Here is a 23,046-nt window from a genome sequence, read left to right as displayed (position 1 = left end):
CAGGACACCTTAGATCACCAGCAAGATTTTCAGACTTAGCATCTTCTGGAAAGTGCCAGTCTCTGTAACTCACTGCTCCCCACAATGCCGTTGTATGAATGTCCCTTCCTGCACGTACACACAGCACAGATACCCACAAGCATGTGTGCACGTGCATGCATACACACACACACACACACACACACACACACACACACACACACACAGCTTCCCTGGGCCAACAATGGAGCTGAAGGAAAGTGGCCACCTCTTGATCATATGACCAAAGACAGTCAGTCCACCAGCAAGAGAAATGCTCTTAATTAAATCCCCTTGCCCAGACTTTTAAGGGGGGAAATCCAGTTTTTCTTTTCTTTTTCTTTCTTTTTCATTCAGCTCACTACCCTCTCAGCTGGCCATCCTACACTAACACTCCCCCATCAAACACACACTCACACACACACACACACACACACACACACACAGAGTAACTTAAACACTAGCAGACAGCCATTTCCCAAAGCTTGGGAAGAATTTCTTGGGCACTGTATATATCCACTTGGCTAATAAGAAAATGCTTCTCCAGGCAGCCCGAGCCTTGGCTAGTTGAGGGGTGGGAGGGAGGGGGAGACCGGGTTACTCTTCATTGTGTCCACCACCTCCTTGAATTCTCTCTTCCACTCGCCCCCCCCCCACCTCCTCCCCCTGTAGGCAGCCCAGCCCTGTCCCCCATGCCCCTTTCTTACATTCCGGGGGGAGGAGGGCCCTGTTCCGGGAGCTCAGGGGAGCCCCCGTGTGTCTAGAAGGCCTCTCCCCACCCCCACCCCGTGTGAGTTTGTACTGCAAAGCTCCTTGGCACCCTCGCCTGGGTTGGGTGTTGGGGAGCTCAAATAGCAGCTACAAACTGGCTGGCAGCCAGGGGCCGTCTATTTAAAAGCGCCTGCTCCACCGGAGCCCGTAGTCTCTTTGGAAACTTCTGCCGGGGAAAAGAGCTAGGAAACAGCTGCAAATCGGTGTAGGGTTTTTTCTCCTTTTTTGCTCCTTTTAATTCCCCCCGCCTCCGTTTGCACCCTTCTCCGAGCTTCACGCGGAACCTGAGAATTTCGAAGAGGTGGTGGCAGAGTGGGAGCAAAGAGGTGTTAGGGTTTTGGATTGGGGGCTTTTTTTCTTTTAATTTCTTGATTTCAACATTTCCCCCCCCACCCTCGCGGCCACAGCCGCCGCCTCTTACCTGTTCCGCGGCAGCCGCGCGCCGCAGGCAGCTGAAGGGTAGAGAGGAGCAGGGTATACTTCAGATTTTAAACAAAATTTTTGAAGGCAGACCCATTTTTCTCCCCCGCCCCCACCCCCTTCTCCTCCACAGCCTCCGAGCGCGTTATTCCGGTGGTTGTTTTGGGGTGAACAATTTTTGGCTTTTTCCTCCCTGTAATTCTGACCGGGTCCCGCCGAGCGCGGGGGGGTGTTGTTTCTCCGGCCTCCACTCCCTCCGCGTGCACCTGGCGCAGCTCTTCTCCCCCCAACCTGTTGCAAGTCCTTTAGTCCTTGCATTTGGGACTTGATCGTGGGCGCCTCAGCCCTCCATCTCTCCCTACATTTTGCAATTGTCTGGGGGAGGGCACCTGCTCTACCTGCCAGAAAAAAATTTTTTTTTTTTTAATTTCTCCGGGCGCCCCCCTGGCCCCTTTCTCCCTACACTCTCGCTCTCGTGCCCCGCCCCAAGGTAAAGGGGAAGACACGGAGAAGATGGTGCTCACCGCGGTCCTCCTGCTGCTGGCCTCCTGTGCGGGGCTGGCCCAGGGCCTGGGCTCCTTCGTGCACTGCGAGCCCTGCGACGAGAAAGCCCTCTCCATGTGCCCCCCCAGCCCCCTGGGCTGCGAGCTGGTCAAAGAGCCGGGCTGCGGTTGCTGCACTACTTGCGCCCTGGCCGAGGGGCAGTCGTGCGGCGTCTACACTGAGCGCTGCGCCCAGGGGCTGCGCTGCCTCCCCCGGCAGGACGAGGAGAAGCCGCTGCACGCCCTGCTGCACGGCCGCGGGGTTTGCCTGAACGAAAAGAGCTACCGCGAGCAAGCCAAGATCGGTGAGCGCGCTCGGTGTGCCAGTCAGTTACACGGCGCACGGCCGGGGGACACGGGACAAGCTGGCCCCGCGCGCTTGGCCCAGCAAGTGGCTTAGAGCCGGGGTGTAGCCGGGGAGGAGGGTGGGGAGGGTCCGGGCACCTCGGAATTGGAGCCTGGCCGATCCAGCTACCCCGGGCTGCTTTCTAGCCGAGCTTCTCTCGCGGTTTTCGCTCCTTCTCCTCGCCCCTACCCCCACCCTTCTCACCCTCCCCCTTCTTCCCGAATACTGACTCTGAGCTGCTGTTCAGTCTCCCGGTCCAAACCGCCGGGTACTCAGTCTCCAATCTGAGAGGGTGCATGTTACATTATCGATTCCCTCCTCCATCCCCCACCCCCACCCAATACGGTTTTTTTCTGGACTTGATAAAGAAAATCTCTTTTGTTAAAATATTGCTTTGACTGGGGACCTGGAGAGAGAGGCGTTACGGGTCTGCTGTGGTGATTCCACCTTTGTGCCTCCCAGTCCCTGCCCTCCCCCCCCTCCCCAGTCCGTCCTGACATTTCTATCCTCTACGCCTGCACACACTCGCGCGCACACACAAGGCTCGCACGCTTGGAAGCTAACGCCTTTAGGGTGGGGGCTTTGATGCCCCTCCCACGTGCACACCATTGCTCTTGACTTGGTTTGACTGCTTGTGGTAGATGGTGAAACATAGTACAATGCAAAATACCTTCTTTCCTCCTGGGAAAGGAAAAATTACAATAGCTCGCTCCGCGGCGGTGGGGAGGGGGGGCGGCGGGGGGCGGGGAGGAACGGGTAAGGTTTAGGTTCCTGTGCTGAGTATTCGTCCCCGAATCTAATTCCTTTTTCCCCGCCCAAATTCCGATTTCACCTAGGAAGAAAGGTGGGTAGAGGGACAAGAAGGGACGGAAAACTCAGACATCACAACTTGCCCGCCAGTGCTAATCTCCCCACCACCACCACCACCTCAATCTTTCAAATCGGATCGCAAGTGGGTGTGGTGTAAATGCAAGAGGGGCCCTGGAAACGCAGAATGCAAAATCAAGTGGGCGGAGACGGAAAAGCCGCGCTCAGGGAGCCTCCCCTCCGCCTCCAGTAGCCCCGCCCCCTGGTTGCCCCGCCCCCAAATTCTCGGTGTCTGGCGTCTAGGGTTTAAAAGGTTGACAGAGCTACTTGTTCAATCAGTTCAGTCAGAACAGTTCTGCCTCTTTACCCCCAGCCCCCACCACCAGACGGGGTTTCCGTTTGGACTTAGACCTGATTTTACTTTTTTTTTAAAAAGTCCAGTGAATTGGACACAAAAATCTGGGTTCTGAAACATCAACCTGGTTATTCTCTCCAAAAGGGGTTAAGACTTGGCTAAATAATTTTTTTTTCTGTGTAGTTTCTTACTGAGACCATGCCCTTCCCTCCTATCTCGTCCATTAGGGCACCCAACATGAGTTTTCCTAACTGCAAACTACAGACATTATCATACAGGAAAGGAGTCCGCTCCTGAGAAGCGGCAGGAGAACTTTCCTGGGTTCTTCCTGGATCCCTGCAAAGTTTGCAGGTTTCGCCTGTCGCCCGCGGCTGCCCCTCCACTTTGCGAGAGGCTGTCATTCTCCGAATTGCAGCCTGCAAAAAGGAACAGAGGGCAACACGCAGGCCCCGGAGGCCCTAGAGGCCCGTTTGTGAAGTTATTTTTATTAGGAGCCACTTTCCAAGGCGGTCCTGGCCGCCTTCATCTTGGGGGATGTGGATTTGGAAAATCTTAGCACGGGGGAAGAAAAGGTATGAATCGATTTCCTGGCTTGGAAGCCAGCGCTCTGGGTAAAAATCCGGTCACATCGAAAGTATGCAAGGTATCACTCAGCCGCATTCTGGGCCCGCTTTTATTTGCCCAACCGTGTGGTTGGTGTGATGCGGTTGGTGTGAAAGTTGTGCGCGCAGGGCGCGCGCACACGCGCGCGCAATTGCTGGAAGAGCAAATTGGCTCATCAGCCAACTTTCCAGTTCAACGTAATACGCGCGCGCGCGTGCGCGCGCGCGCGCACACACACACACACACACACACACACACACACACACACACTGGCTTTTGTCCCAAGCAAGATGCCCTTTAGAATTCTCTGCAGCCCATTCCTCAACCCCCACCCAAAAGGTGCCTCTCGGCGAACACGTAGCACCCTCCACGCCCCACCCTAGACTTTGCGACTCCACCCCGCCTTCGGCAGGTGCCTGACCCACCTCAGTTTCGGAACGGCTACAGGAGCTGACCCCCTTCCTTCCGGACGATAGTACGCTAGTGGGCGCTCCTGGCTAGCGCCCTTCAACTCGAAAACCGCTGAGTGGGTCCCCAAAAAGTTGGAGACAGGGCAGAGATGGTTCATAAAAAGAGGGAAAAGAACAGAGAGCGGGAGGAGAGTGTCGGCTCCTTTGGCCAAAAATCTTGTTCCCCAACACCCCACTGCCATGTCCCCCTCCCAAAATCAGCAATGAGAATTTGGATTTGCCTCTCCCTCCTGCGGTTGCCATACAAATATAGATTATGCACACACACACACACACACACACACACCCATAAATCAAAAGATACATGCGCATGCAAAGAAAGATACAGATACAGATACATATATATATATATATATATTTTTTTTTTTTTCACCAAAAGAAAAAGTGCATCTCTAGAATCCGAAATGGAGAGCTGAGGAGAGCGAGGTGGCAGGCAGCCAAAGCTGCTGGGAGGAAGAGCCGAGGGCGGGCGGGCGGAGACTGGTGTTTTGCTGGGCGCGTTGCTGAGCAACCGGAGAGCCAGTCCGCCCGCGAACTGGGTGCTGGGAGCGCGCCGGGCCCTACATTTTATTTTGGCCAGTTCTGGGGCAAAGATAGATACAGAAACAGAGGGCAGTGTGTGTGAAGGCTGGAGGGAGGCGGGAGACAGGAGCTATTTATTGAGCCAGGCTCAATAAATATCGGTGAGCTGGGTCGAGTCAAGGAAGCACCGGGCTTTTGCTTGGGCATTGTTTGGAGAAGGAGCCCTGTGGCTTTCTGGGAGGGAGGGCAGCCCACATATTTGTCCGGGTCTGGGAGATCTTTCTTGAGCCTGTGGGACATTAAGCTTGGGATACAGGGAGAAATGGGTTTAGAGTTTCAGTTCTGTCATTGAGAAATAAGAGAGGACAGAAAGTATGCTCTGGGAAAGAAAAAATAAAATTACCTAAATAAAAATAAATTCGACCTTTGCTGCTTTGAGGGGTTTGGCCTCCATCACCCTGGCTTCCACTCCAAACCTGGTCCGAATGCCATGTTGAAATCAAGTTCCAGAGTTAGGTTTATTGGCCAAATTTGTGTCTGGGTTGAACAAGATCATGGAAAACTGAAGGAGCCAGATTCCTTTCCCACCCGCATCCCCTCCCTTTGAAACAAGTCTTTGAGAGGCTGGCTGTGCCCTGAGCCAACCAAAATGGGAGTCAGGAAGACAGGAGATGGTGCTTTTAACTGGACTTTTCTTACCTCCTGCCCCTTCTTTCTGCTGTGTCAGCTCACGCTGGAAGAGTATGGACAGTTGGCCACAGTGGGAGCTCATTTTCTTTCCATATTTTTTTTTGTCTCTTCTTATCCCTCCTTCCCACTCCGCCCCCACCCCCAGCCTCTAGTTCCCAGCAATCCCTGAGGGCTTCCCCGAGGGCTCCAGTTTTTTTTTTAATTTTTTTTTTTAACATTTATTTTTGAGACAGAGAGAGACAGAGCATGAACGGGGGAGGGTCAGAGAGAGGGGGACACAGAATCTGAAACAGGCTCCAGGCTCCGAGCTGTCAGCACAGAGCCCGACGCGGGGCTCGAACCCACGGACCACGAGATCATGAGCTGAGCCGAAGTCAGCCGCTTAACCTACTGAGCCACCCAGGCGCCCCTGAGGGCTCCAGTTTTAAGTCCACGCAGCTGCCAGTTAGCCTGGGGCTTGGGTGGTTGGTTTTGAGCAGCAAGTGGGCTTAAAGCTGCAGAGGGAGGACCAGGCGGACCTAGGAGGCAGAGGTCACCTCGAGGGTTCCAGCAAAGGGCACGAGAGCAGGATTCCCAACAGAAGTCCGGGTCCCCTTAATGGGGGATGGGGGGAAGGGAGATAGGGGGAGGTGGCTAGCGGGGTAAAGAAGGTGATTTTTGTCTAAAGTTTTTGCTTTGTACCTGAGCAATGCCTTTGCAACCTTGGGCTATTTAATGTGTAAGAACATAGAACTTGAGAAAAGGGATCTGCACACTCCGAGCCCACTGCATCCAGAAACTGGAAGAATGCCATAAACAGAGCAGGTACCAGTGAGGGACCAACACGGGGTACAAGTGAAGAGGGCGGGAGAATGGACTCGGTGAGAGACGAGGAGGCAGTTCAGCGGGGTTTTGTTAGGGTTTTTGTTTTGCGTTTTGCAGTTGGTCTAAAAGTTGCAGTCCCCGGAGACCATCCTTAAATTGCCATCTGGATATGTTTTCCAAAACAATAAGATTTGTTACCTATTTGCAAAAACAAATAAGCAAATCTACAAGGAGGCCAGTTCTAAGCTTCTCCTCCCCACTGCCCCACATACAGAGGTTCCTCCACTTTTGTTTCCTGTTCCATTTCTTTCCATGATTTCTGTTATGATGTCCTTTTTTTTTTTTTTCTTTTTTGTTTAATATAAATCCAGAGAGACAAAGTGGCTCTTCCTGTCTGGCCACTTGGCTTAGCTCGGTCCTAGTGTGCCCCCAGGAATTGTCTGGGTATTGGCCAAAGAGTGCTGATGCTGGAAGGAACCCACAGATCCCACCAATCAAAGCAATGGTTTTACAGATGAGACGCTGAGGCTGAAGGTGTTGAGTCACTTGCCCAAAATTAGGCGCGGAGTTGGCAGCAGAGTCGGGTGGATAGAACTCAGTCTTACAGTCCTGTTGATTCTATACTCCATTCTGCCATTCCGGGCTCTTCACTAGTCCCTGGGGCCTGGCCCAAGCTGCAGCGAGGCTGTGGCAAGTACAGCCCAATGGTGGGGGGTGTGAAGGTGAATGGAGGGCTCAGAACTTGGGGGTGCTCTGTTTTATGGGAAGTGAAGTGGCCCCAAAGCAGAGAATGCAACACCCCTTTTATTTGCAATCCCACTCGGTCGCATTCCTTTCTCTACCTGGTCTTGGGAACAAGGCTGGCTTAGGCCAGTGGTTTGGTGAGGGACAGGCAGGGGCAAGGAGAGTGGAAAGGGGCAGTGCTGAGCCCAAACTTCGGATCCATGTACCAAACCTCATTTCCTGAACTGCAGGGCGCTCTCTGGCCGCGGGAAGCCAGGCAGGCAGGCCCTCGCTTCCCCTTGGCTGTGCCTTGGCCCACAGGGGCCAAGGAGAATGTGGCCAGAAGCAGCCGGCTTCCTGTGGCCACCAGCCTCCGCCAGCACAGGCCTTTTGTGGAGTCAGGCAAGCAGGATGGGGAGACCAGAGCTGGCAAGCTCTGCGGGGCAGGATGGGAGGAGGGAGAGAAAACCACAAGCCACAAGAGTTGATAAGGAGGAGAACAAGTCACCAGATTTTGAGCGTATACAAGTATGTCAGACGATCTTTCCCAATGAGAAGAGAGAGAGAGAGAGAGAGAGGCCTCCTGATTACAGATGGGGGCCTCAGATTGATCTGAAGAATTGCCAAAGGCCATGCTAATACATCCTGGAGCCTCAACCTCAACCATCAGATGTGGGCCTTCCCTCGCTAAATCCTGAAGCTGAATTTGCACTCAAAACCTGGGCTCCTTTGACCTTTGCTGGTTTGCAACGATGTCTTGCAACGATGCTCCAGTTATCCCAAACCATTCAGATTGTTCCATCCCAGCTGAACTGAGCATATATGCTCCACAGTCTCTTTGTCACCCACCGAAGAAGATGACTGTCCTTCCAGACCCTTTAGGACAACACTGGCCAGTTGAAATATAATACAAGCCACCTATGTCAGTTCAAATTTTCTACCAACCACATTTTTTAAAAAGGCAAAAGAAATGGGCAAAATTAATTTTAACCATATATTTTAATTCAATATATCCAAAATATTATCGTTTCAACATAGGCCCAAACAGTTATAATGAGGGATTTTGTGTTCTTTCTTTCACATTAAATCTTTGAAATCTGAGGTGCAGTTGACACCTACAGCCCATCTCAATTGGGACACTACATTTTCACTAGAAATACTTGATCTGTAGCTTTAAGTTTCGTAAAAGTGACAGTTGAAAAACTGGATTCACATACCTGAGTCGTTCCAAACATGCTCAAAAATGGTCCAATAACGAGTATTCGTTTTTAAATTTAAATTAATGTAGGTGTAGGGGCGCCTGGGTGACTCAGTCGGTTAGGCGTCAGACTTCAGCTCAGGTCATGATCTCGCGGCTTGTGAGTTCGAGCCCCATATTGGACTCGGTGCTGACAGCTCGGAGCCTGGAGCCTGCTTCGGATTCTGTGTCTCCCTCTCTCTCTGCCCCTCCCCTGCTCACGCTATGTCTCTTGCTCGCAAAAACAAAAATTAAAAAAAAGTTTAATTTAATTTAAATGAAATACATTCTTGAATTCAGCCCCACTAGCCACATTTCAACCTTCAGTAGCCACACGTGGCTAGCGGCCCTGTAACTGGACAGCATAGAGGCCACCACAAGCCCCTCCCCAACCTGAGGAAGGAAATAACGTCCCTACTCTCCTCCGGCATCCAAGGAGTCCAAAAGGAAGAGTCTTGAGTCTGGATTGCCAGACACAACAGGACTCTTCTCTGACCCCTAGCCACTCTATTCTTAGGGGGACCAGAGAGCATTCTCGCTGTCTGTTTGCTCCCTGCCACCCCCTTCTGGTCATCCAGGACCATTTTGAGGGAATGTGGCTGCCTAATTGTAAGGTTCTGAATGGACTGTGATGAGTCATGAGTGGAAGTGTAGCCAGGTCAGAGAAATGGCCAAGTGTCTCCTCCCCGCCTCCCCCCCTTTTCCATTCAGAGGCTGCTTTCCACCTGGCCCCTCCTCTCCCTTCTGGTTTGGGATGTCTGTAGGGAACAGACATTTCTACTGAGCATGCTCCACCTTCACCAGCTCCAGAGAAACCTGGCAAGAGATCTTGACGTTGTGCGTAAGTGTGTATTTCTTCTTTTTTTTTTTAAATTTTTTAAAATCTTTATTTGTTTTTGAGAGAGAGACAGAGCGTGAGCAGGGGAGGAGCAGAGAGAGGGGGAGACGCAGAATCCGAAGCAGGCTCCAGGCCCCGAGCTGTCAGCACAGAGCCCGACGCGGGGCTCAAACTCATGAACCATGAGATCGTGACCTGAGCTGAAGTCGGACGCTCAACTAACTGAGCCACCCAGGCGCCCCAAGGCTCAGTGTGCATAAGTGTGTGTTTCTTATATGTAAAGTTACCGCCAGCTGCCTTCCAGGGATCTGTGTACCGGAGCTGCAGCCCTGAATCCTACTTGGGCCCTAGGGGAAGTAAAATGAGGGGCGTTTTTTCTTTACCTCTGATCCCAGGACGGTGGAAGATGTGTGAGGGAGACCTTGGCCTTTCATTCTGGGGAGTGTTACCGACTTGACAGCAGCCACATCTGTGCCATCTAGGCAACCTCGGTGCAATTAGAAATTGCAATTAGGAATTAGGAATGCAATTAGACAAGGGGAAACTTCTGGAGGGAGTTCTCGAGGTAGGGACTGGTTTCTCTTACCTGGGCTTGGTGATCAGACTTTCTGGCAGTCTGACTCTTGTTCTGACTGCTTACCCGCTATGCTAGATGCCGTCTTTCTTTCTCTGCTTAGGAGAGAGATGTCACATATCCCTGTTGACCAACTTGTCCATTGGCTTAGAGCACCTGAGTACTTTAGTTTTCCTGGCCTGAAATGGGGCAGGGGCTGTCAAGGAGCTCAGCGGGGTAAGCCTAATGGCCTCCCTGTCTATTCACAGACTCTCTGAACCTGCTCATGACCTCTGTCTCTCACCCCAGGTCAAAGTTCCCCTCCAGTGTCTTCTGCAACTGTCCCTTAGGATGACGGTTGTTTGGGTTTGTTTTCCTCTTGAAAAGACGGTGCTTTTGTCCTTCTCAGACCATAATTCAGGTTAAAAAGAGCCCAGAACATGCACGTCTGTTGCTGACCATGGAGGAAAAGAAAACAGTGTCTTCCAGGAGAGACTAGGGCAAGGCAGACACGGGCCAGGGATGAAATGGGTAGGAGGAGGGACACTGCAATTCCCCAGGAAGGTTCAGCAGCCTCTCCCTACCGCCCTGTCCCCTTTCTGTTTATGCAAGGGCATGCGCACAGTGTGATTGATTCATATGGCATCCACAGCTGGGAAACGATCAGACTTCAGGAGACTGAAATGTGTCTCACGGTTTTTTAAACAGTGAGCCGCCAATCCATCATTTCCCAGTAAGCCTCCTGTCCTCGCAAAAAGCAGGAGGATGTGGGCTGGCTTCGAAACAGGGCAAGGTTGGGAGGGGGCTCAAAGCGTCTAGCCACACCCAGGCACAGATCAGTGCCCTCAGACCAGCTGTCCAGTAGAACTGTCTGCGATGATGAAAATGCTCTATACGTGCACTGTCCAACACAGTAGCCATTCACCGCTGTGGCTACTGAGTCCTTGAAACGTGGATAGAGTGACTGAGGAGCTGAATTCGTGATTTGATTTAATATTTATTCATTTAAGTAGCCACATGTGGCTAGTGAGTACTGTATTGGAGAGCACAACCTTAGATCAAAGAAGTCCAGTAAATCCGGGGATCCCTCCTTGTTCCCGTTCCTCTAAGACTAATTCCTCGGCTTTCTGGCTCCCTCTGCAGCAGCTTCAATGCTTAAAGGCAGGGGCCTGAGTGATGTGACCTCTCAAGGCATCCAAGGAACCCTAACATGCCTGAGTTTATGTTACAGAAACGCTTCTAGACCCACTTCTCTTTAACTCTTGGGGAAATCTGTGCCTGTCTCTATTTAAAGATTATATACCGGTTACCACATAATCGAGAGAAAAAGATAAATGACAAAGCTGTGTGCTTAAGAAATGTACTGCTTAAATTCCACAGAAGGAGTTAGAGTGAGGGCCAGAGGAAACCCAGCTCCCCTTTTCAGTCCTTGTAGAGATTCTGGGCAAACCCATCTTGTCTCCTGGCTAGAAAAAGAGACTGTCCCTTCCCCAGGTCCAGGTGGCCTGGCAAAGCGCTACATTCTTCCGGAGCTGTGAATTCCGAATACGCCTCGGTTTCTTCAATTTCCGCAAGCAAAGTCGCAATATCTGGGCCACCCCGTTTTCTCTTAAGTTCGATTATGAGGTTAAGATAGATTGGGAAACTACCGCCGGCCCAGGAGCAGGGAGTTAATGATGCCAGGGCATGACTAGGAGCCCCAGGATGGAGGGTTAGGTTGCAGGGAGCAGCGGGTCCCCGACACCTCCGTCACCGGGCTGGGGAGAAGGATGGAATCAGAATGCACCTGCTGGTGCACCGTCCGGCCCCTGCGAGAGAGCAGAGGCAGCCAGAGGTTGGATGTGGACAGCACGGTGGCATTTGGGTAGGAAGCATGCATCGTATACTCCTCTGTGAGTAGACCTGCCCACCCTAGGGTGCCTCCGGGTGCATAGCAGCTGGGCCTACAGCCAGACACCCTCTGTGACTGCTGCGCCGTGGCAATGGCACAGCCCTCCAGGAGGTGTTCCTGTCGGTGCAGGAACGGCCGTGTTGTGTCCCTGGATGCTGGGGCAGTGCTCTGAACCGGGAGCACCTTATGAACGGAAAAGGAATGGAGTTGGCCACCCTGATGTGGCAGGGGCTGGGGCCATCAGGGAGCTGGTTGGAATGACTGAGCTTGGAAGGCAGACCAGACTCAGAACCCACCTGAAAGGCAACCATCAGGATGACGGGTTAGCCCTCACTCCCTCAGTCTTTGGGTGAGATTGCGGGATCAAAGGGCCCTGCCTCCACCATCCCGTGGAGGAGCGAACAATAACCGAACATGCCGCTTTTCCATCTGCTGCAGAATCCTTTCAAAATGACATCCAGAGATGGGAAGGGAGGCCCTGGGCATGTCTCTCTTCCACCCCAGATCACTTGTCAGCTGCAGATTAGAGAAGCAACACGGGCTTATGCACAGGTCGGCCTTGTCCGTCCCTCCCCCTCCCCAACAAGCCTCCCACTCTCCCACTGTGTCCACAGGTGGGTTTTTTTCCAGTTCCTCACTGGCCATCCCCACGACTCCTCAAATGCATGCTGCAGACACACAGAGAGAAGGAGAGGACTTGGGTAGCTGTCACAGAAGTAGAGGAGGAAAGCACCCAAATCCCAGATTTTAAAATTGCTTGCAGTCCTTGGAAGCACTGGAAACATGTTGTGTGGCCGTCAGTCTCCTCCGCCATCTACTGGCCATGCGGAGGTATTGACCTGTTTTTGGACCAGCTTCCAGAACCCCCTGCCCCTTGAAGTTCCCTTGCCTTTCAGGGCCCCCCCCCCCCCCCCCCCGGGCAACTCACCAGGAAGTCTTCCCCTAAATCCCCTCTGCAGCTTTGGTCCATATCCTCTGGATGAAAAAGTGCAGGAGCAGCCAGCTACCTGTGCCTGCCTGTCTCACCCAAAACTTAAACCCTTCCCAAATTGAACGCCTATTTATGGCTTGGCCGGGAAGCAGCTGAGTAGGGCTACCCGGCTCTGCCATTCCAGCTCCGGTCTTACTTTCCAGCTTTTTAATCTTCGTAGCTCTGCGCTGGCTTGGTGCCACGTTTCCGCTGTCTCTGGAGACTGCAGGTGACCACAAGACCCTGATTAGTATCTTTGATACTCGACTGTCCTGCTGCCTAAGTAAGAGGTCCCGTGGGGTTAAGTGGCACCAAAAACCAGGAGGCACATCAAAACTTAAAGTTCAGAAGCAGCCAAAGAGCCTGTGCGCTGGGGAGGGTGTGCCCTCGGGAACCCCGCCTTGGTGAGCCCGGGGAAGGAGAGAGGGCTTGCAGGAGTGTTTTGAGTTCCTCAGAGAACTTACAGGGATCTGCATCATGTTCCTATATCAACATGTGCCTAGCCCCGAGGCCGTATTTGAACACCTTCAGAGAAAGGACTAAGGTCAAGGAAAATTTGCTCCCGAGTTTATGGAACCACTGTTAACAGCCCCGTCCTCCTGCCAGGAAGAGTGAGTCCAGGGTAAGCGTGGCCCATAGCACTTCCTAGAAAAAGTCCTAAGAGGCGAAGAGTCTTGAGAAAAGCTGTCGATATATGGAGTGCTGTGAGCCAACATGCTGCCAGGCCCACAAGGCAGAAAGAGGAGCTCCGTGAGAGGTGACACGAGATCTGGAGGATGACAACCTCTGACCAAAGGGACGGAGGGGCCCCTGCAAAACAGGTGGCCAGAGGAGGATGGGTGGCGCTCCCATCCCAGATGTCTTCAGGAAGTAGAAAGAGCACCCTGAGACAACGTGGGTGTACTTGTTCCTGCTTGGACACAGGGACGTGGACCCGGGGATCCGTTGGAAGGGTTCCAGGAGCTGGTACAGCCAGCCCCTGGAGGTAAGCAGCTTCCTGGGGTCTCTCCCATGAAAGAGGTGACTCCCGGAGCCCGGCCCTGCAGGTGCCCCTGAGGACAAGTTGCTGGTCCTGCAGCCCAGGCTGGAGCAGTTTCTGAAGGAGACACTCAGCCCTCTGCCAGGTGCTGGTCGGCATCTGGCCCACCCACCCCCCACCCTCCCTCACTTCCCGTGGTTATCATCTCAATTAGGGAAAGGGTGTGGCCATGCACCCCAGAACGCCCCCAACCTTTCAGTGGCAACCATCTCTTGTCCTGTCTCCTACCTCAGCTGTCAACTGCTTGTTAAAAGTCCGAATGCTTGGTGATGCCCAGAGAGATTGAGTGAAGTGTCTCAGATCACCCAGCAAGATGAGCTCAGCAACCCTCTGTGCCACAGTTGGCTTTTCCTTTCCACGCATCTCTCCCCAAGACCTGAGCCTCGGGTTTGGGACTAAGTTACTAGATAACAGAGCCCTAGCCTTTCAATTTGTACTGAGTCACCCCCTCCACCCCAAGCCGGCTCTGCTCCTCCCTGTGCCGCACCCCATCCTAACTTGTCCTGCAACCAAGAAAAGTTGGTTTGCTCCAAACCCCACTCCTTAGGCATCCTCCATCTGCCAGGCACATCACCATGCCAGTTAGTCATCACAGCAGGTTTGCTTGACTCCACTGAGTCAAGCCGAGGTGGGAAGAGGGAGGGAAAGACCAAAAGTGGGGGGTGGGGACCTGGCGCTGAGTTTTCTGCTCAGAGAAAGCCCGCCTGTTGCTCCGCCATTTGCTCTCTTCCTGTCCTCTTCCTCTCCGATGACTACTTCCCTGCCTATGGATAAATACCCAAATCAGCTAACCCCCACCCAAAACACTGCAAACCTGTGGAGGCTCCTTCGGGGCGGGGAACTTCCCTGCCAGGGCCTTAAAGACCGGATACCTATTCACTTAAGTTTGACAAATCCCAAGCCAAGAGACAAACAGGTGCCCAGGTGCTTCCTGCCACCTGCCATCCTGACCGGGTTAGGCCGGGTCCCCAAACGCCTTCCTTACCCCACACCTGGAACTCCCCCTGGGAAGAGGGCCTCTGCCCGGGGGACACAAAACAGTGTCTTCCCACCAAGGTTCTCCTTCCCAGTGCATCCCTTCATCCACTTGGAGTGCTCTCCCTCCATTTCCCATCCCGGTGCCTTGTCCTCATGGCTCCTGGGGAGCCCAGTGACGGTGGAGTGGGCAGGGGACCGGATCTTCCCTCTCCTCATTTGAGTCAGTCGGGGTCACTCCAGAGCCCTGTCTTCTCTTTCTAAAATTTGAAAAGAAAAGAGGCGTTGTAGACGGGGCCTCCCTGCCCCCACCCGCCCCACCTTGTACCTGGTCTTGCTCTGGGCATCCTGGCCACGCCCTGACCGACTGGGAAGAGCGGCTCTGTGTCTGCCGAGGCTGGTGGGGTCAAAGAGCTGAGAGGAGACGTGGGGACCCAGAGAAGGGTGCCTAGGAGAGAGGAATGTACTGGAAGTCTGTGGAGGGAGAAAAGGCTAGGGGTAGAATTAACAGATCAACAAATAAATGAACAAAGTCCTGCTTCTTTAAAGGTCATAAGTCAGCTAAGTATAGACTGTCACCAAGTCTCTCCTATATATAACTGCTCCAGCCCCAGCCAGCTGTCAGCCTCTCTTGGCCTGGAGCTGACTTATGTTCCAGCCTCCCAGGGCCCGGAACACAGAGCCAGCTCAAGGGTTCCAGGTCCCCCCACCCCGCCACCAGCACTGCTCCCCTCCAAGCCCCACACGTCTGGCTCTCTCAGATCTCCTCCTCTTCGTGATGGTCCCCACCACCACCCTGCTAGCCTAGATCCCGAGGACCGTCCTACTCCTATCCCAGTTGCCCAAGTCAGAATCCATCCCAGCTCCAACAGTCCTGGAGGCACAAAGACCCCACATAGGATAGACTTGGCCTTTCCTGTCCATGCTGGGCTGTCACCTATTTTCCCCCAACAGCCTGCATCTTACCCCTGAGGCTGATCCTCTGCCTCCTTCTCCTGCAGAGAGAGACTCCCGTGAGCACGAGGAACCAACCACCTCCGAGATGGCTGAGGAGACCTACTCGCCCAAGATCTTCCGGCCCAAGCACACCCGCATCTCCGAGCTGAAGGCCGAGGCCGTGAAGAAGGACCGCAGAAAGAAGCTGACCCAGTCCAAGTTTGTGGGGGGCGCTGAGAACACTGCCCACCCCCGGGTCATCTCTGCCCCTGAGATGAGACAGGAATCCGAGCAGGTGAGTCTCGAGGATTCTCTCCTCATCTCTGTCGGCATCCGCACCTGGCCACCGCTGCCACTCCCCTGACTTTTGACCTTCCCCTGCTTCTAAATGAGCATCCGTGGGCAGCAGGTGCTTTGGCCGGGCCTAGCTGAGGGCCTACTGCTCAGATCAGCTTGGGATTCAGGAGGATTTTCAGAGCCTACGTTTATCAGGCCTCGGGGCTTGACCGAGGAACCCCGGGAGTAGAGGCGGTGCTCATTCAAGGAAGGTGCTGGGCTGCCACAGCAAACACACCAGGAGCTGCGACGTCACCTGGGCAGAGGCTGCACGTTCCCCTAGGGCATCTGCCGACGACCACCCCGGATGTAATCAGGGCAGAGTGGAAGAGCTGAGGGTGGGTGTTGTGGCAGGTAAGGGGGAGCATGTGTCTTCCTGTCTAGTCACACGCAGGCTCCTCCCAGAGGAGGAAAGATCTTAGGTAGCAAGTAATTGGAGCGACAGTCTCGACAGACCCTTCAGCCCCCATGCCCTCGGCCACGCGCTCTGCGTATACAGGTGGTTTTTCCATTTGGGTGCCGCCGTGTCCCTCACCCCTGCTGTCCTCACACAGGGCCCCTGCCGCAGACACATGGAAGCTTCCCTGCAGGAGCTCAAAGGTAGCCCACGCATGGTGCCCCGCGCCGTCTACCTGCCCAATTGTGACCGCAAAGGATTCTACAAGAGGAAGCAGGTACGCCACCCACCCCGCCCCTGCCCCCAGGTTCAGAGGGCTCCTGAAATGGCACTTGCCAGAAATTTTTTTTACCTCTGAATGCTTAAGATTTCCTTCATTAACAATAGTGTTTCCTGAGCCCCCGGTCTCCGTGCAGGTACCCCGGTCGTCGGGCTCCCCGTTCCCTCCTGTGCTATGATCTACTTAAGTTTTAATGATCCACCTTGTTTCCATGAATCCATTTAAAAAGGAAGCTTTATATCACTATGTCACATCGCACGTTGTACCTACTATTTTCTGACAACCCCACACACAGAAATACATACGGCTGCAGATGATGACTTCAAAACCTATTTTCAGCAGGTACCCCCCACCCCGAAGATAATTTACATCCCATTCGCAGCCAGCCTGCCCTTTGGGCAACACGGACTATTGAGCCTATTCAAGTGGTACCCCATTACCTCAGGCCAGTGGTTCTCACACTTCCTGGGAAGTGGCTTATTAAAACACCAATTGCTGACCAGAGTTTTCTGGGATGGAACTCTGGGAATTTTGCATTGCTAACACGTTCCCTCCCAGGTGACTGACACTGATGGTCCACAAGGGTCGGGGGTCAAGAGCCAGGTAGCCTTGGGGCAATTCTTGGCTCTCCCACTTATGAGCTGTGTCCCCCTTACCTAGTCATTTAATGTCTCTGCCTCCAGCTTCTTGTGCAAACTGATGACTGCACCCATTGTCCCTACGCAGTTATGAGGGATAACGGACCCTTCTTTGTAAAACCCTTAGAACAGTACCTTCTATGTAGTGAGTGTTCAGCAGTTCGGTCTGCTACATGATGAAGCTGTGCAAGTGATGCCCGGTAACATCACCACCACCGCCTTCGTCATCATGTAGCCGCCTGGAGAACGCCTGGAGAGCACCCACCTGAATGGGTGACATAAAAAAGAGCTTGTAAGAGCTAATCAAGGGCCGACTGTCTAAGTTAGCATCTTCCCTGGGGCCATCCCCGTGCAGGGGGCTTACTGGATCCCCACGGCTGAGGTCGGGGTTGAGAATCTGTCTGGGGGCAGGGAAGACAAGGGCCAGACAGGAGCAGAGCCTCCGGGGACAGCCACCCTCACTGCCTGTCGCTCTCCCCACCCCAGTGCAAGCCTTCCCGCGGCCGCAAACGTGGCATCTGCTGGTGCGTGGACAAGTACGGGATGAAGCTGCCAGGCATGGAGTATGTCGATGGGGACTTTCAGTGCCACACCTTCGACAGCAGCAACGTTGAGTGATGCGTCCCCTCCCCATCCTTCCCTCGCCCCGTCCCACCCCCAGCCCCGACTCAAGCCAGCACCTCCCTCCACCCCAGGACGCCACTCATTTCATCTCATTTAAGGGAAAAAAAAAATACATATATCTATCTATTTGAGGAAACTGAGGACCTCGGAATCTCTAGCAAGGTCTCAACTTTCAAACCGGCAACAGTGGAGATGCAAAAAGCTAAGAGACCCCCCCCCCCTTTGAAAATGGTTTTCTTTTTGAAGCAAGTTGAATGGACAGGGAGGGGAAGGGAGGAGGAACATGAGAGAGAAAGGAAGAAAGTGCACGTGTAGAAGAGAGGGGGAGACAAACCGAGTTTCGAAAAAGGAAAGAAGAATGTGGGCAGGAAGGATAGATCACCGGGACCGTGGCTGGATCCACCTGTCGTGTCCAGCCCTGGCCTGAGTTGGGAGACGTTTGGGCACTAGAAGGTAGGGCCCAAGGTGTGGCATTCGATGACACCCTTGGGGGTTTTCCCGACTGGATTGGATGCAGGGGGAGAAAGGAAAAGACAGAAGGGGTCAGTGCCTCTCCTGGATCTGTCTCCACCTCCAGCCAGCGAGCTGCATGGCTCCCACCCGCCCCTCCTCCCCTCTCACCCGGCAGAGGGTTCTCCCTCCCCAAAACTTCTAAAAACTAAAATGCATTCCATTCTTCTCCAAACAGAGCAAATGAATAACCGAGTGTCATTAGAGAGATAGATTTTTCCTAAGCAGATACATAAAGATTGTGTGTACGTCTTTCACTCCCCGTGCAGACGTTTAGAACCCAGTACACACGCCCGGAGTGGACAGACTTGCCCTTCCAGGGTGACTAGATCATGCCGACACGCACGGTGATTTCAGCCCCTCATTGCACTCAATTCACCATTAGCACGGCCTCTGTGGGGGAGGATAGGCTGAAAACAATGTGGCCTCGTATTTATCTACGAGGCTCCATGTAGTGATCTATAAGGCATATAAATCTATTCTCTTTCTTTTTTTTTCTTCTTTCCTTTCTTTCAAAGGTTTGCATTAACTTTTCAAAGGAGTTCCTCTGGGGGCACTGAGGAACTTCCTCATTTGGGGAAAAACCAAGAAAACCCAAATTCTTCTAACACAACCCTTAACTCTGGTTTGGCCAGCCTCCCTTGAGGGGCAAACGCAACCTTGGGCGGGCCACGGTGTTGGATTTTTTCACGATTCCCCGTACGCGTGTGTGGGTGTCCATAGGTACCACCGAGCCAGGTAGATGAGGGCTCTCGATGGTGCGTTGCCCCTGCGTGCACCGTCCCCCCTCCCCCTCCCCTCCAGCACATCCTTTAGACCCTCCAGAAGTAACCGGCTCTGGGCCCTGCACCAGTCGCGCACACCAGCTCCAAGTTGGACCCCCTGGTCCTGCCCAGCCTTTTCATTTCATCCGGGCAGAGCCTGCATTTTGAAAGCCTCTCTGGGCCTTCACGCTGGCAGAGCGGGAGAGAGACTGAAGTGAGAGGTGGCAGCAGGGGCGATGGAAGTGAACCGGTTTAAATACAGGGGAACAGTAAAAGTGATTGCATTGCGCAGGCCCACGTAGAGGGCATAGGGAGGGACGGGGGCTGGAGGGACGGGGGTAGTGGGCAGGGGGACTGCCCTGTTCTAGCTTTGGAGCAAAGCAACAGAAAGGAGGACAGAGCCAAGAGAAGCCTCCCTGGCTCCCCACCCCCTACACCCTTTGGGATTCGAGAGGAAAGAAAGAGGAAGATGGGGGCACAGTTTCTCAGAGAGAAATGAGCTTAATCCAGGCCTGAGGGCCAGTAAGGTGGGCAACTTTAGGCAGGTTCTAGACCCTCGCTGCTGGACAGGAGCAAGGATCGGCAGAGACTGGCTGTGCTTTTGAAGGGACAAGACCATGCGCTCAGGTGGCTACCTTCAACCCGCAAGGAGGGACTGAGGCCAGAGTCTTTCGAGCTCTCCACCCACACGGGCCGGTGCAGGCTTTGTCCTCGGTGTGGAGGATGGACGAGAGGCCAGGACGACCAGGAAATGGATGCTCCAAGGGTGCTGTCGTTTGGCAGCCAGATTTTGAACCAGGAAAATTCCCATCCCTGTTGACTTCCTCCACGGATTGGCAGCCGTGGGGCTGTCCTCTGAGGCTCGAGAAGACCTGCCAGGAAAGGGCAGGAAACTGGCAAAGGAGACCCCTTCTTGCCGTGAACACAGCTCTCTCCACTCTCTCCCGATGGCGTGGCACCATGGAGGCCACCCCAACACCGAACTTGGGGCAGTGAAGAGGGACGGCAGAGAAGCAGATAGATTTCAGCTGGTGGGAAACTTGTAGCTATGGAACTCGGGGAGGGGGGGGCTCCTGCCCCCCCAACTGGACAGTTGGCTGGGACAGGAAAGATGGTCGATTGTCATAGGACAGAGGGCCCTATGGGGATGGCAGCCGTGAGGACTCACTTGACCTGCTGCGTCCGTGCGCCCCATCTCTCTGCACAACTGTCCCCAAGCCCCCGACTCACGTTTCTGTGTCTTAGGCCAGTATTGTAAACCTTTCCCACCTCACTCTTCTGTCTGCCCTTTCTTTCTGTGGATCTTGAGCAGTCTTCTAACTGGGATCTGCCAAGTGGATACTGGGGTGCCGTTGCCCCTAAGAAAAGACTGAGCCAGGGATTGCATACCCCTTCCCACACCCCTCCCAAGACCTGGACCTGGTTCCTGAGAGGGGCCCCCTCCTTTCCCCCTGCTGCTTACTGGACTCTGAACGGGCGTCTGCCCCTGATCTCGGCTCTTTGCTGTCGGCCACGAGGTGGGGGAGGATGGTCTGGTTTCACTCCACCAGCCGTTCAGGCCGCCTCACCCGAACCTGTGAGGCCAGTGCTTTTGCAGAGGGTGACTCTGGTCAGCTGGCCACTCCCCGGAGGATGCTGGACCTTCGTGACGGATGAGAGTGACCTCCCAGGATGAGAGGGAGGCCTGGCCTGCAAAGGCAGTCATCGAGGAAGATGTCCCCATCGAGGAGCGAGCCCGGGGCAGGGCAGGAGGAGAGGCAGGTGGGCAACGCCACCAGCTGGGATCCTGAGCAGGAATCTTCTTGACTCCAGGCTGCCTGACGGCTGCTGTTTATCCACCTAGAGGCCTTAGGCTCCGGGTTTTCTGTGGCCTCAAGACTCAGTGTTGCCCCCGCCCCACCCACCCACCCGACAGCGGGCCTCTTCCCATCCCCCTCTGACTCATGCCTCACTCTAGCAGCGAGAGGATATCCGTCATTTCCACTGGTTCCCGCTGACTGAAGGAGGCCTAGCCAGGACTGAGCCTCCTTCCCCCAGAGCTTCCCCACCCACCTGAGCAAAGCAGGGCATCTGGGACGGAGGAGACTCGAAAGTTTCTCAGACAGCCAGGCCTGGACAGGCAGGCCTGGAGACATTCAACTCCCCACAGGGGAGGACGGGAGGCCCAGGAGGCCGTGGGGTCTACCTCCTGTCTCCTCACCCATTTCCCACCCCCCCCACCCCCGGCCCTGCTGTCACCACCTCATCAGTCTCCATGGTAACCGCAGGGTCAGCCTCCCCTGGGGGAGGGGGGCCTGACCTCTGCTCTCCCACCATCCAGCCTGGTGGCAGCCACACGGCTACCCCACTCAACTGCCAAGCCCCCCCCAAGGTGGCCCACGGCTGCCCCTCTCCCTCTGCTCGGCCCCCCCGAGAGGGCTGCCGTGCCCGTGGAACTCTAGAGGGGAGTGGGCCAAGGAGAAGCAATCCTTGGGCTCAAAGAGGACATTTTTGGCTTCTGAGAGAAAGGAGGCTGGGTTTGGAGAAGTGGTGGCACGAGGGGCCGGGGACCTGCCAGCCGGCCACCTGGGTGTTGTACTGTCTTTATTTTTAAAACCACTAAGTGCAAGACTTATTTTTGCACTTTTCTCCACTTTTTTTTTTCCTCCTAGGTTTTTGTTTCTTTTTTTAAACATACTTTCTTGGTTTTCTAATGGAGTATATAGGTTAGCCATTTTCACAGACTCTGGCCCCCTCTCCAATGGGGGAAGGGAAGGTGGGGAGCACCGGCCACCCGTGCCCGTCCCCCCCCCCACTCCCTGGTCCCTGGCCACCAGCCTGAGTCCCCAATCTCCCACCACCACCACCACCACCACCACCACCGCATAGTAGCCCACACGGATAGACAGTTGTCAGACAAGATTCCTTCAGATTCCGAGTTGCCTACCGGTTTTTTTTTCTTCTTTTAAGACAGCAATAACCACAGCACATATTACTGTAGCTCTTTGTAGTTTCACGTACGTACATACCATAACTCTCTCTCTCCCCTTGTTTTGTTTTCAACTTTTTTTTTTTAAATAAATGCTCATAATCTTTACTGGTGAAAAGGATGAAAAAATAAATCGGCAAATAAAACCAGGCTGAGGGGCTCGCCTCCTGTTTAAGCATTTTGTACCTGAGGAAATAAAACAAACAAAAACAAAAACAAAAAGCCAGAGGATCTCACGTTTTATTAAAAAAGTGAAGATTGCTGTATACTATTTATTCAACTTATAATTTATGTTACTCCTTGATCTTTGTCTTTTGTCATGACAAAGCATTTATTTAATAAAGTTATGCATTCAGTTAGCCTGCGTCAGCGTCCTCCGAGGGCCCAGGGAGGCAGGTGAAGGGTGAGAGGCACACAGGGGTCCCCTCAGGCCACATTCCAGAGGGCAAGGAGAAAGGGCCAGGCAGAGGAAAGGCTGACGGGCCTGCTCCCTCCACAGAGGAGCCCCCAGACCCAGCCTCCCATCCAAACCTGAGCGCCCCCTTCTCCATCCGTTCAAAACATTCCAGTGAGTTAACGGACACAACGTGCTTAGAGCAATTAGGCAATGTGCGCTCAGCTACTGTTTTTTACCGTTATTATCATCATTGAATCTCAGCCCCTGCTATTAAGTAAAGTGGCCTTAATCTACCCTTTAGCAAATGACGGGTCCCTTTTCCTTGGAGAGGATTTTCAGGAAGGCATTTCTAGAATGTTCCTCAGTCGCTGATTCTGGTGCCTCGTATAAGCTCTTAACTCCTGGGAACCTCTGGCCAACGTGAATCCTACCTCCCGCTCCTGCCCAGCCCCCAGCTGTCTCCGCCCAGTGAAGAAGAAAGCCATAAAATGGCTAATGACTCGGATTTTAACCTTACAGCCATTGAAAGAGCACAATTCTTACATTGCCCCACTATCTGTCTTTCCTTCCTCCTGGGTCCCTTCTTCCTAATGTCCATGCCCCCCCATCACATGTGGGGTGC

The 23,046-nt window shown here is 53.7% G+C and overlaps 1 protein-coding gene across 1 annotated transcript; it reads left to right on the top strand.

The window, feature by feature from the left end:
• Window positions 1-925: 925 nt before the first annotated feature.
• Window positions 926-22,386, top strand: IGFBP5 (insulin like growth factor binding protein 5). The gene is made up of 4 exons (XM_003991128.6): window positions 926-2,056; window positions 15,576-15,805; window positions 16,401-16,520; window positions 17,648-22,386. Exons 1-4 carry the CDS (start codon window positions 1,723-1,725, stop codon window positions 17,777-17,779), a joined length of 816 nt encoding a protein of 271 aa, XP_003991177.1. The 5' UTR covers window positions 926-1,722; the 3' UTR covers window positions 17,780-22,386.
• The last annotated feature ends 660 nt before the right edge of the window (window positions 22,387-23,046 follow it).

The sequence above is a fragment of the Felis catus genome, chromosome C1 (genome assembly GCF_018350175.1).
Source record: "Felis catus isolate Fca126 chromosome C1, F.catus_Fca126_mat1.0, whole genome shotgun sequence".
Classification (NCBI taxonomy): domain Eukaryota; kingdom Metazoa; phylum Chordata; class Mammalia; order Carnivora; family Felidae; genus Felis; species Felis catus.
The sequence above is the reverse complement of the archived record's forward strand: the minus strand, read 5'-3'. Positions and strand labels throughout refer to the sequence as shown.